At 39.0% G+C, this 14,719-nt stretch overlaps 1 protein-coding gene across 1 annotated transcript in view; it reads left to right on the top strand.

Moving 5' to 3' along the window:
- The window catches only part of FMN2 (formin 2), a 160,460-nt gene that overhangs the window by 123,454 nt on the left and 22,287 nt on the right, over positions 1-14,719 (top strand). The window contains exons 14-15 of the mRNA XM_077925750.1: positions 6,719-6,811; positions 13,586-13,637. Of these exons, the coding sequence (XP_077781876.1) occupies positions 6,719-6,811; positions 13,586-13,637 (145 nt within the window). The remainder of the gene's footprint in view (positions 1-6,718; positions 6,812-13,585; positions 13,638-14,719) is intronic.

Raw genomic sequence — 14,719 nt, 5'->3', positions numbered from 1 at the left:
CATGCTGGTAGCTTCAAGAACACTGTCCAACCATCTCGTCCTCTGTCGTCCCCTTCTCATTGTGCCCTCCATCTTTCCCAACATCAGGGTCTTTTCCAGGGAGTCTTCTCTTCTCATGAGGTGGCCAAAGTATTGGAGCCTCAGCTTCAGGATCTGTCCTTCCAGTGAGCACTCAGGGGCGATTTCCTTCAGAATGGATAGGTTTGATCTTCTTGCAGTCCATGGGACTCTCAAGAGTTTAATGTCAGAGGCATTATGCATCTGAATACTAGTTGCTGGGAATGACAATTGAGGAGAGTACTGTGGCACTCCAGTCCTGCTTGCAGGCTGCCCATAGGCATCTGGCTGGCCATCGTGAGAACATCTTTACAACCTGCTTTTTCCCCAGGGAGGCTCACCTAGCACCTACGTTCCACATCTTTAGGCACCAAGCAAAGCATTCCTCTTCTCCCAGGCCTCTAGCTAATTAAATGCTGGGCTAGATGGGCCTTTGGCTTGATCCAGAAGGGCTCCTCTTATGTTCATTTGTACATCCTGTGAATGGAAACCCTGCCCGCCTGATGATCCTGACAGTGGAAGTCAGTTGGGTTATCCTAGCTCCAGACACTTATCCAGCACCTTTTAGTTCCTGAGTTGTGGGCAAATCCATGCTGATACCAACAGGAAATGTCTTCAACTGTGTCGTGAGCAAGGAGGACTTCTGTGTCTTGTATCCCACGTTTAGTAGTAGAAAGTTTAACTTGTTTGGAAAGGCTCGCAGAGGGAGGACAATGACAAGACCAAAAATAAGATAAGGACAAGTTCATAGGGTCCATGGAAGAGCTAGCACTGAACCAGTCTGAGAGTCATCTATCTGCTCAGATTCTAAATCAGACTTTTCACTGAGACTTAAGTATAAAACTGTTGGTTTGTACCTCTCTCTCCACAACTGAGAAAATAAGAATGACTATATTAATGAGCAAAGTTGGTGCACAAAATAATTTCCAAAGTGATATACCTGCACCGCTTATTTCCCAATAATTGCTGGGTGTAAAGTGCATTTGTTTCTGCCCTTCCAAATCTAATCATGCAATGTGATTGCTATTTCCTCTGAAATTCCTACCTATATTTTGAAAGTTGTGCTACATAAAAATGGAGCAACAGCTAGCTTGTGTGGCTACATCTGACTGTCTCAGCGTATTAGCAATCTGTGGGAAATCATGCTAACTTAAAACTATTTTTATAATAATGTAAAATGTTTTCTTTATGGTGTGTAATCAGAATGATAAGCTTGGGTGCACATGTGCTTAAAAGGGAAAATTTTGTGGGGATAGATTGTTTTTATATATGTTTTCAGGATGATTACACAGGTTCCTTCTTTTTATTTTCCCTGTTTGTTTTATGAGCAGTACTGTGCACTGGAGACTGCTAATACCGGCGTGAGGGGGAACTTCAGAGGTATTATGTAAAGAAGATGCAATTTTAGACGTTCAAAAGAGCATATTGGGCTATTTCTTCTATTTTAGAGCACGAATTTCATGTCCAGTTTTCATAACTATTTCATAACTATTCATTCTGTTCAGCTGCCACCAATTTCTACTGCCCTTGTTTTAAAGCATTATGTGGCTGGACATTAATCTGTTATGTACCAGACACTCTAATAAACAAAGGACCCGAGACAGCTTGGGATTTTATTAATATATCTACTGGTTCGGCTCCATCAATTGCTCCCCGATTTCACAGCTCTCCAGGATTCTCAGTTTAGCCTTTCTCAGTTCAGTGACATATAGTTTGTTAAGCAACCTGATCTGCTTTTGATCTCTCCGGGCTGTCAGCAGACCTCCTAGATGCAGTCATGTCAAGTAATAACTTTCAGTAACTCTGTCATTCCACACTTGAAATTTTAGCACTTGCTACAATACTTAAATCAACTTGCTTTGTTAAAGAGAAAGGCTGCTACTGCACTGGAATGATACAGGAGAATTTTAAGTTTAGGACTTTGTGTCAACTCCTGCAGGGTTCCCCCACCCCTTGCATCTTAGCATTTGTTGAAAATATTGCTGAAATGAGTAAATTTTCAAGTCCCAGTACTTTTGGCTCTAGTTCCACTACTTTCAATCATATCTGAAGTTTGGTTCTGTCATTGAAAAAAGTATATTTAGGCACATTGGAAGATGCAAACTATTTCTTTTCTTTTTTTAAAGCTCCAAAATTGATTGGGAGCATAATCAATGAGCATAGATAAAACTAGATCAGGGATTTCCAGTGTGGTGTCTGGGGGCTCATATGCACCAACAGGTGCTTCCCTGGTGCTCACATGTTCTCCTGTCCCACCCCCACTCAAAGTAGGCTTGAAAGAAACACTTTTTTATAGCCAATAGGTTGTGTGGTATGTGTGTTGCTCACAATAGGTTCTCTAGTTTGCTGTTGTGCCGATACAGACCCAAAAATGTTGCTAATCCCTGGACTAAATTATGACTAGTCATTTGGATATATTAATGTATGACATAATTGCTCAGCATTTCCACAGTTCAACAACTGAAACCCCACCTGCAACAGGGGGCGTAACATTTTCAGCTACTGGGTGTTCAGGTTTCTTGAATATGCATGGAGGTGGGATAGGTTACAGAGGGATATCCTCCTCTTCCCAAAAACACGGATTTGCTATCTTAACAAGTTCACAGGGATGTGGATCTTGCTTAGTAAAAAGAAGACTTTGGGTGACGTTACTGCAAACACATCACATTGATTGTGTGAATTGGTCCAGTATACACTCAGTAGATGCAGTTTACAATGAAAAATTAAGTTCACCAGTTGTGCATTGAAGATGCTGGATTGAAATGTAAGCAAAGACTCTTCTATAAAGGAATGGCTTTCGTTCTCTACGTCTCCATCTGCTCCCTTCATGTTCATGCAGAAATCTGTGCACTAGAATCAATTAAAAGACAGTAAAGGTAATCCTGACACAGTCAGACACTTAAACATGCTTATGTTTCTCTCAACCATTTTGTAATGGTTTACAATTTTGGTATAACCTCCATAGACATATCACTTTTGCATTATGCTATGTACTTTTCACCGTTTTTCTAAGTGTTTTCCATTCTTCTTCTAGAAATGACTTCAGTCCTGTAATAACTGATTTCTGTGTGTGTTTTAAGGAGGGAAAGTCATTTTCATAGCTGAGAGGTGGTGTGTCAGATAAACTTCAGACTTCAGAAATACAAAACAATCTTCCTAGATCTGACCAGTTGCATTCTGGCTCACCCAGAGCGGACCTAGGTCAGCAGTTCCTATAGAGGTTGATGCAGACTTCTTGTCAGGAGCCCTCCTGCTGCTGCTTTTCATGTTGTGCTGAGTCCATGTCACTTTGACATGGGCTGCAGGCATGTAAGAGTACTTTAAGGCTATGGTCCTGAAAGCTAATGAACTACAACCCACATACACTGCTAATATTGACATAATTCATTTCAAGGTAATAGGACTACTCAACTCAACAGTGGTTTTCATGACCGCTGCTTAAAAACCTCTTAGGATTTCCACGTAAAACATTGCTGTGGCAAGCTAATCATTAGTGCTGCACCCACATACTTCAGTAGCCTGTGCAAACATTGCTGAAAGGGTTAATTGACTGAAACATCACTGCATGCAGACTCCTAAACCTAAACCATATGTAAAATAAAGCCAGGATTTCAGTCAATCTGTGAGTCATGTTTTACTGTCCTTAAAACTCCAAACAAGGAGCTGTCTGTAGAGGCTTTTGAAGCTTCAACAGTCCTTAGCATAAGTCCTAACAATACCAAAAAAATAAATAAAAGAAAATTGAGAGGTCTTTCTCTTCTCATGGAAAAGTGTGCAATTCAGATAAACCTGGCTTCATTTCCCTGCATTAAATCTGAACTCCCTTTAAAGTTACCGACTTCAAGCATTTCTATATGACTCTATGGTACTCAGATCAGATGGCGTTTCTCTTTCCAGGAATATGTAAGATCTATATCCCTAATATATTTCTGAAAATAAATTTGGGGAAACTTTTCAAAGTACCCAAATACGAAGTGCTCGCCATTTTTCTCACTGTCTAACCAAAAGGGCAGATTCTTAAAATGTGAGGAAATTTGGATGTCTTTTTGTAGACTTATACCCAGATGCATGACATCTGACAGATTATGAATTATGGCATGCACCCCTCAACCTACAAAATTAAGCTGAAATAAGACTGTTTGCCATGAATATCAAATCAGAAATTTACCTTTGATCATATGTTTGTTCAGCTCTTGTCTTTTGACTGATTCACAAATAGCACAATTGTATGCATATTTCGTTTGAAATAAGCCTCCATAAATTCAGTGGATCTTACTCCCTAGTAAGTGGGTTTAAGACTGGAGGCAAATTAATACCTTGCACAGTTTTTTCTCATTGGATGAATGTGGATTTTCACAGAATCCAAGACTGCATTTAAAATATCAACATCTTGGCAAATTAGCCAATATTCTTCCTGTGCTGACAGTGGTCCCAGGTATCATGGAATGTTGCTTAACCATCATTCAGTGCTGTGTGCATTGGCTAGAAACAATACAGATTATATCTATATGCTGATCATTTTATTATGGTTAAGTGTTTTTAAAGTCTGTTGATTTTATTGGCGTTTTCTTATAAATATTTCAGTCTTGTGCAAATAACATATTTTTTTAATGTGGTCTATAATTTTTTTAATTAAAATAAAATGAATGTAACACTGCATCTGATTGCCTTCTTCCATAAATTGTAGTAGAGCATTGTTTTCTGAAACCTGATAGTGAAACATAGGCTCAGTTCACAGGCAATGCTAAACCGTGGTTTAGCGGAATTGAGCCTGAGCAAACCTCTGACTCGTAGTTCCCCATCCTTTCTCATCCCACGTGGCTGGGAGAAGCATTTGGTAGCATTTACCTTCAAGTTCATAGCTTAATGTTATATATGAACCAGAGATTGTGGTTTAAATTAAAAGTCTGGTTACTCTCTAAGCAAGCTAGTAACCCACTTAACCTTATGATAAATATGTGCTTATTACTTCTTACACATAAAGAATTGTGTCTGGGGTGGTAGTGGATAGAAGGCTGCTTGGGTTTTGTTTTCCCTGCTGGTAGCAGCTATTCACACTGGTTTGCTGTAGGGGAGGATACAGGTTTGAGGTAAGGATAAGCTGCAGATGACCTAAACTTCAAAGCATTCATGAAATGTGATTATTTGCTAGGAGCCACCAGCTGAGAATAAGCAAAACATATATGTTAGCTTCTTGAAACATTTGGAATATATTTGCATGATTCTTTTCTGGGATCTGCAAGGCCTTCTTGAGCATTTTGAAGAGGATGAAAACTAATCTTCTTTATGAATGTAAGAATAGCCTTCTGGGTAAGACCAAATGCCCTCTAGACCAGCATTCTGTTCCCACAGTGGACAACTGTAGGAAGCCCACAAGGAGGAAATGAACTAAGGAATCTTTCCCTGCTCATGACTGCAGGCAACTGCTGTTCAGAAGCATACTGTTCTGATAGTGCATGGGCTATCATAACTACCAGCTATTGATAGCCTTACTAATCATGAATTTGTCAAATCTTATGCACTTCTATCACACACCCCACTCACTCATCTTTTTCTTCTAAATTAAAAATCCCCAAATGTTGTAAGCTTTCCTTAAAGAGGAGTTATTCCAGCTCTTAGTCATTTGGAGAAGATATAGAGTATCCTTTATCATGACTATGCCATAGCTGCCACAAAAAATAAGCACATAAAGCATTTTGGTTTTGCCTGAAGACACAACAAAAGTCAGAGACCACATAGTCTATCAGATGAAGTTTATATTGTACTGCAGCTCTTGCACTTGCTGTGAAATTGACCTAGCATTGCATTTGTTTAGGCACTGAGCCTATGAACACTTAAGTATATTTTTAACTTTGTAAGCATGAATGGTTTCATTGAGGTCAATAGAATTCACATGGTAGTATAGTTCAGCATGTTTACAAGTGTGTGTGATCTGAGCCTTGGTAAATTACTGTAGCTGAGTAGTCAATTCCACAAAGTTTAGAAATATGGTTTACTTTGCATATGTGTATATATTTTATGAGCCTACCTCTCTGAGACAGATGTAAGTTTTGTTTTTAAGTTTCCTACCAGGCAGTAAATGTTGGTTAAACTTTTTTTTTTTAAGTACAATTATTCACATTTTTTACAGTCTTGTCCACAGATACCAAACCTAGGCCCCAGGAATTTGAATAGACTAACTATGGTCATTGGGTTGCATCCAGTGGTAGTGGTAAACTAGTGGAAAGCACTTTTACACACACTTTCACACACACAAGTAAAGGCATCTAATTTTCACCAATCCTCATGCTTTAGGCCTCCATTCTACGTTCCATTCTGTTTCAGTGCTGAAACAGTATGGAATGTAGAATAGAGGCAGGAGGATTGGTGAAAATTACGATGGCTTATTTTGACATGTAGGTGAATCAGCGTGGCATAGCTTTGTCTCTCTCCATCCATGCCATTTTCCTGAGAGTTCCTATTCATAGTAAAGTGGCATTGACTGTGCCAATCCAAAACGGGTCTGACACTATTTCAGTTGAATTTGCATGTGATTGCAAAACAGTCATAAAAGCTTGCTGGAGCCAACAGTTCATGGGATCAGATGTAAGTGCCAATACTGGGGCTTAAGTCTGTTTGTAATGAATCTCATTCTAATGCAGTGTGTTACTTCAATTTTCAGGATGTGAGACAGAAGCGGGCAAAGTTTGCCAGTTTTCATTAGAAGAACACATCCAGCCTTTTAAAGACAGCATGGAGAAATTCATTAGTCAAGGTAAATAATGAGGTGCCGTTGAACCTTTCCAAGATTTATCAAAAGAAGGTTATGGAAACAATGTTTCGACATGGTGAATAAAGAGTCTATTTTGAAACCACAGATATGTGTAGATTAGCTCAATCAATTGGCATTGCATTTCAGAACACCTCTACCTGTTCTGTGTTCCATTTCTAAATGATAATAGAGGCAGTTTTTGACTTTTAAATATATATTTCTGATGAGTTCATATTCTGTGTAGGAAACAATTTCCTAACATTTGTTTCTTGACAGTTTCATAAAACTGGAAGCTGAAGCTGTGCTTTGACTTGTCTCCAAATACATGGTGATACTTTTCAAAGTATTAAAAATATGATGCGTTCAGTCTTCTGGTTTATTTCACTTGCAAATTGTCTTTGAAAGGCCACATGTTTTGAAAACAAAATCTAAGGAATTCTGTAAAATGTTTGGGTCACGTTCACAGAAAATGCCACAAAAGTAGACTTCATAATCCATGGCTTATTTCTCACCTCCATTTTAGCTTTTTCAGGTTTCCAAGCCAATTGCTGGAGAATTCAGACTGATATTTCCTATAGGACCGAATATAATAGTTATTGTGATTTTCCTTTCCATTTGGAACTTTCTAATTATTATTATTTCTAAAGTTTAGAACCTTGTACTTTGGGATTGATGTGAAATACTTTGAAAGAAATGCTGTTGGGCGTCTTCAGTGGTAGTGTACCATCAGCTAAGAAACAAGAGCTATCAGCACTGTCTCTGAAGCCTCCACAGTCACTTACAGACTCACTGTTAAGGCCGTGTTCATGGAAGACAATCTTACAAGGCTATGAGTGATTGCCAAACATGACTCTGGGGGGCTTGTAACAGCCTGCCTCAAATGAGTGGCAGGATTTTAAAGCCCCTGAATTCTTTTCTGGCTCACATTAAAATGTGAGTTGGAGAAGGTTCCTAGCTGCTGCTCCCACTATCTGAGAGACTTTTTCCAAGCTCTGGAGAAAAAAACTGAGTTCTTTCCATAAGGAGTCGTATAATTTCCAAATTAATCTGATGGCAGCTTTGAAGATCACCAATAAACAAACAAACAAACAAACAAACAAACAAACAAACTAGAAAGTTGATTAAGGAATAAAGTTAAAAACCATATGGTGGTAGGGTAGCCCAGTCACAGGTAGGATATCAGACAAAGCTGTTAAAAGCCATTGCTGGGCCAACCTGAGCTGCCCCAATTACTGCCAAGTTCAAGATTACACCCAAGCTGTGAAGCTGGCTCTTCAGAGGAAGTGCAAGCCCATCTGAGTCTTGGTTGAACACCTCCCTTGAGAGTGGACAATTTCCCAGCTGACAGCACATCTGTCTTATTCAGATGAAGTTTCAATTGTTCAGCTTCATCCAACCTGGTAACCCCTCCTGTCACCAATTCAGCAGTCTTCTGAGATGAGCAGATGGAAAAATGAGGAAGAGCCAAACTGCCCCATGACTTCTCCCAGTGGTTTCATGTAAAGAATAGGGTAGTGGACAGAATAGGACCCTGAGGCACCAATGGCCAAGGAGTGGAGAAGAAATCCACTGAAATTGAAATTGATAATGGTTTTCTATAAGGACTAGAATCATCTTAGCACTGTGCCTCCCAGTCTCAACCCAGACGAGTCCTCAGAAGGGTACCATGAACAGTGATATTGAAAGCTGCTGAGAACAATATGGTTACACTCCCCCCACCCCCAGCATCCATTCCCCAACAGAAGTCATCCTTCAAGATGTCCAAGGCTCTTTCTTTCTCCAAACTGAACCTGACTCCAGACTAGAAACGATTCAAATAATCATAATCATTCAACATCATCTGGAGTTGTCTCATTGCTACCTCTTTAAGTGCAACAGGGATGACTCCATCCCTCAACGAGGCATTCACAACCTATGAGGACCACATACCCAGCCCAGCTCACCACATATCAGTGGTAGGAATCATCCCTCCAAGCAGTTTGTCCACATCTGATTCTCCCAGGCCTTCTTAGTTGTTTTTCCCAGCAAGGATTACTTGATAGCCTGGTTGTGGCAGAACTATGCTTTATTCAAAAACAAAACAAAAGCCACTAAGTGACACGTGAGAGGGGAGTTGACTACCAGGAAGGGTTATATATCCCCTTCCTAAAGGTAAAGGTAAAGGGACCCCAGACCATTAGGTCCAGTCGTGACCGACTCTGGGGTTGCGGCGCTCATCTCGCTCTATCGGCCGAGGGAGCCAGCGTTAGTCCGCAGACAGCTTCCGGGTCATGTGGCCAGCATGACTAAGCCGCTTCTGGCGAACCAGAGCAGTGCACGGAAACGCCGTTTACCTTCCCGCCGGAGCGGTTCCTATTTATCTACTTGCACTTTGACGTGCTTTCGAACTGCTAGGTTGGCAGGAGCTGGGACCGAGCAACGGGAGCTCACCCCGTCACAGGGATTCGAACCGCCGATCTTCTGATCGGCAAGTCCTAGGCTCTGTGGTTTAACCCACAGCGCCACCTGCGTCCCTTTTTATCCCCTTCCTACCTACTGGTTTTTGCCTTCAACTGCCCTTCCCCCTGCATTTACCTTACAAGAAAAGCATGAGGTTGAGCACCCTTGTTTTCCTTTTGAATTCTTGAACAAAGTTTAATACAGAGATGGAGAAGAAAACCTTTTGATTAAGGTCCAAAAATAAAGTAATGTTATAGAGTTTGTAATATGAAATCCTTTGTTTTTTATCTGGCTGGACTGAAATCAGGCTTGAAAGAGTTCATACAGGATTTTGCTTTCCTGCATAGTATTTGACAGGCTTTTGATCTCAATATTTTTTTCCTAAGGGCTTTTGTTGTTTACATAGACATAATCGATGAGTTGTTTCAGGTAGATTGCATGCACAAAGACCATTTAGGAAAAATGAGGGTAATATAAACACTCTGTTTATATAGCGTGTTTTCTGGGAAAAGGGAAATGGAATTTTCCAAACATTTCCAAACAGCATAGGAATTTTCTATAGGATATTTATATACTGCCTACATTCTTTGGCTTTCAGTTCAACAGCATATTTACGTTCTCAAATCTATTGTGTTGTGGTTGCAATGACTCATGGTAAAGGCACTAATTTGGACAGATAGAGAAAACTGGCAACATGTGGAGGTGAATCATAAGGAAAGTCATAGCAAATTAGGCAATTGCTTCTTTAACATTCTAAATGAGAAAAGGTGAGGAGGAGGGTACCAATGAACACATACAAAACGATTCAGAGTTTAGACCAGCAGTTAAAAATAAGAGATTATTATTCAAATGCAATTTTATATTCAATTACACTGAGAAATTGTGATATTCCCTTAGGAGACTTTTGGATCTGATTCAGCAGAAATAGCTTAAATTACTGAGAAAGCTTCAGGCTAGACAGTGGCTTGAAACAGTAATATCATTCAGTAATCATTGGGTCAAGATTGCAGCTGAGGACAATGGCAAAAGAAGTGGCATTGAGGCACAATGCTTCAGATGGCTTTTGAGTCCCAGTTTAATTGCAGGAGCAGAATTATTTCCAGAATGATAAATAGATAACCAACAAAACAAAGCCCTGCAACTCTAAAAGGGTGTCTGTTTGGGGCAGTTATTTATTTCCTTTTACTTTTGATAGCCACATAGTCATGAAAAATGAGTCATTTGGTAGCCAGGACCCATCTGATGTCACAGAGAAAGCAAATATCTCAAGAGCTTCACAGGTTCCAAATGCGTAACTAGCAGAAGATTTCCAGAATGGTGTCCAACCTCAGGCACTTTCCTCAGAAACATGAAATCTTTTGAAATTAAGGACATATAACCTCCCTCATCAGAATGAATAGATACAAAGCACAAGGAAGATCCATCAGAGGTGTCACAGGGATGCTGAAGTATTCAGATTAATGCTTTATCTTGATCTTTTAAGAAGTCTCTGCAGCACAAGGACAGGAACAGAGCCAAGTATCCCCCCCCCCCCCCGCAGCTTGCTAGCACTTTAAGCATTGGTTGGTATCAAACCACTTTGGGGCAGCAACTCTGGTGCTTTCTCACCTTAAGCCTCAGATGCTTATAAACTTGCTTTGTCTTCTGGCAGTCTCAGCATTAGCTCTTGCCTGCCAGCTTCCAGATCTTGGCATCTAACTCCTTGTCTGACCTTCAGTGTTTTAGCTAGCTATGCTGGCTTTAATTCTTCCTTGTCTGTAACAATAATCCCATTTACTTTATGCGGTACAAAATAGCTCTGTTTACCCCTAACTTGAAGCTTTTCTCCAGCCATTAGTTGCTAAATGGAAGAGAATAGAAGACAATGTGGGACAGGCAAAATTGCAGCAATAACTCCCTTATTCACCACAAGCGAGCAGTTTTATGCACCAGCCCTCTATCCCTTTATACATACAAAGTCAGTCAGATGGGCAGGGTATAATTATTATTATTATTATTATTATTATTATTATTATTATTATTATTATTATTATTATTATTATTTTAGCTTTTGCTATTTTCTTTTAAATAATTGATCCACACACATACTTAAACAAAAGTCTGCCTATGTTCTCTATTTCCCATTTTTACCTGCACTGCATGCCTCACATACATGTTTCCATTCTGCTTATGGTACTGGAGAAGCGTCAGCTGGTAGTCTCATTGTGTCTTACCCTCTTCACAAGGAAGCCTACTTTTGCAAAAATCTAAAATTAGCCATCTTCCTCTAACGAAATGCATTGTGATGAAACTCCTTTTCTACTACAGAAATGTAGTTGATAAGCTTGTTCTGCTTTGGATCACATTTTAATGGTGTAATCCTTTAGTACTTTCTGAAAATAAATTGGGCAACATCTGTCTCCTTTTTTATGGTTACAAACTGGATGTGTAAGATTGTATAAACCACCTAAATAGTCCTGGTGGTAAAACCTTGTCGCCAGTTCAAATAATCTGGTCAGAACAGAGTGATCTTGGAAATGAGCTAGCGATGCTCCCATATGACTTTGTTTACAGCGCAGATACATTTTCTAACCCACCGTTCTACATTAGTTAATCACTAAGCAGCGCTAGACTTTTAGCAGAGCAAGTTTCTTGGAGGCAAGTACTGCATTTTTGTGGTAAGCTTTAGCATTTGTATTTGAGGAATACTTAAAATAAAATGTTAAAACTGTGCTTCAGATAGAGTTATGCAATGATTTTCCCCAAACTGAAATCTACTTAACTCCAATCACAGTTCATTTTAATTTAAAGTTGCAGGCTTAGAATGAAATATCTAGGTTGATCTTAGATTTGGCCATCATTTCAGTGGGTTGCTGAAGCTGGCGTGTCCACCACCCTTACTTTCTTTCTTTGGTCAATAGGTCTTAGCACGATAGGTGGTCTGGTCTCTTTTTATCTGGCAACACCCACTGCACATTTTTAAGGTATTTAGGGTCAGCTGTTAAATTCTTTTAAAGATTTTTCCAAGAGCTTTATCTAATGGTGAAATTCAGAAACTGGGACATAGGGTTTTTTAAATAGTCCAAACCATGTCTAGAAAATCCATGTTTTAAAAAGGTTGTGGTTAAACGTGCGATATAAACATTCAAGTTACATGAAGTTCAGAAGGCATGTACAATGTACAATGCACTGCCTCATAACTGTGGCTTGTATCTAGATATGCATATTCTGTCAAGGAGTGTGATACACTTAGTTTTTGTGTTGCTTCAATTCCTTGGAACAATTTGCCCTATCTGCAACCAAGTTTTCCTCTGGAATTTGGAGGCTCCCATCAGGTTTGGATGAATCCATCTTTATTTACAACATTTTGTTCCACACATGGATTTTTTTTTTTTTAGTTTTGCTAGCGGATTGGGACTGCCTAAGACTTTCACTTTTTCTTCACCCCCTTGCTCTCCCAAGTCTGCTCTGGGAATTGCAGGGAACAAAAGAGTAAAGAAAAATTACATTGTGCCAGTGGAAGTCCATTCTGCTGGTAGATGGCCATCACTGGATGTCACCCAGTAAATTGTTCTTCTGCATGCAGAATTGGTAAAGTTCATATTACTCAGAGATTTTGGACTGATCCTGGATGGTATTATAAAATATTTGATGTGGAAGGATCCAGTTTTGGGAGAATAAACAACCACAAGAAAACAGAATGTTCCTTAATTATCATAAAGCATGATAACAATACTAAGCATCCTTGTTTCACAATACAGCTAAAATTGTTAGGAAATTTTCAAATGCCAATATTTGACCAAAATTCCACTTGTGAGGGATTTTTGTGGCAGTGCTAATTCAGTTTTCTGGTGACTGTAGATACTAATACTGTAGTGATAATAGCAATGATGTATACATGACATTTTGACATGGGCCATTTAGTCTTAGCACTATTGGTTTATACAGGCATTTTCTTTTTGAAGCAGCATACTGGTGCAAACTTGCCATATATCCACTATATATATATAGGGTGATGGTGGAATGAGAAACAAAGTGAGTATGTAAATATATTGCTAGGTCATTAACTTGTGAATGTGCTTCACATCTACTTTGGTGATTTGCATAACCTGATTCTTCAGTCAAGGTGTTCACCTACTGTTTTTTGTACCTATAACTTTTCATGTATCAGAAACTGCTTCTGGAAGTGATTTTGGTGTATTTTCTTTCACACCAAGGCCAAGTGCACAAGTTTAGTGCTCATACAGTGCTTTTCCTTTCAGAAGGGTGTAAAAGGAGAATTTTGCTGCTTAAGAAAATTAATGCTTAAATAAAAGCATTACACTTTATCTATAATCTTGTTCTCTCTCTGTTGTTCAGCTAAAATTGACCATGAAATGGAAGAGAAATCCCTGGAAGTGACACATAAAAGGTGAGCAGACCAAGCTTCATATTCCACTAACATTCTAATAAGCTTCTATTTTTTTAGGTAGTAAAAGGAACAAAGTCTTAAAGGACAAATTGTGATTCTGCCAATGGAATTTATAGGGTATTGCTTGGTATACGATGCTCTCATATAATATGCTAGTAAAGCTAGAAAGTTCAGACTCTTCCTAAAATTAACACAACACTTCCAAGAGGATTAAAACAATAATCCAATCAGGGCTTTGCATAAAAAAGTGGGTCGTCTTCCTCAGACTAATAACAGATGCACAATACTTTTATTCTGTACTTTTGAGCTACCCACTATATACAAAGGAAAGTAGGGGGGCGGGAAGTTCCTATAAAAGTATTAATAATGTGGATAATTAAATGTGGCTTCATTGCAAAGTTAATTAGGCACATTAAAGCAGATACACTGCGTAATTCATTATTGATGTTAGCATTAATGGGGTTTGTGTCTTTGAAGACTCTTCAGTCTTCTTGCACAAAATCTGGTTTCTTTTTTCTCCCTCCTTTTTGCAATTTTCTCAACATTGCGGCTTTAAGAGTTTCTTTAATAGCAATGGAAAATATTTTTTTCTGAAAATTCACGTTTCCAAATCTTATGGAAATTACTCATGGAACTGCCAGATTTTTTTTAAATTACACTTTTGAAGAGTTGCTTGTATTATACTAGGAAATACAGTGGGACATGTTTTAAAGAATAATTGAGAATGCTAGTACAGTATTCCATTTAGAAATCTGCATGATAATTAAGAATGCCACATTAAGTTCAATGCTTTAAACTGATTGTAGCAATAGTTTTCAGATTCCAGAAAGCAGTTCATGTTCATTGCCAGCGTAACAGCTGATGTGTACTTCATTTTTGCGTGATCTGTGGTCTGTTGGAAGACATTCACTGTTCAAAAACGTAAGGGGGGTGGGCTCATTTCCTTCACTAACTATTGTTACATTTCTGTTGAGAAGGGAAAGGAAGATTGTAGTAACAGAAAACTAGAACTATTTTTAATAAATCAGATACTCATGAAGAGGTGGGATGAAGTTCTGCATAGGTACCTAGTTGTAACTTAA

The sequence above is a fragment of the Podarcis muralis genome, chromosome 3 (assembly GCF_964188315.1).
Source record: "Podarcis muralis chromosome 3, rPodMur119.hap1.1, whole genome shotgun sequence".
Taxonomy (NCBI): Eukaryota; Metazoa; Chordata; class Lepidosauria; order Squamata; family Lacertidae; genus Podarcis; species Podarcis muralis.
The sequence above is the reverse complement of the archived record's forward strand: the minus strand, read 5'-3'. Positions and strand labels throughout refer to the sequence as shown.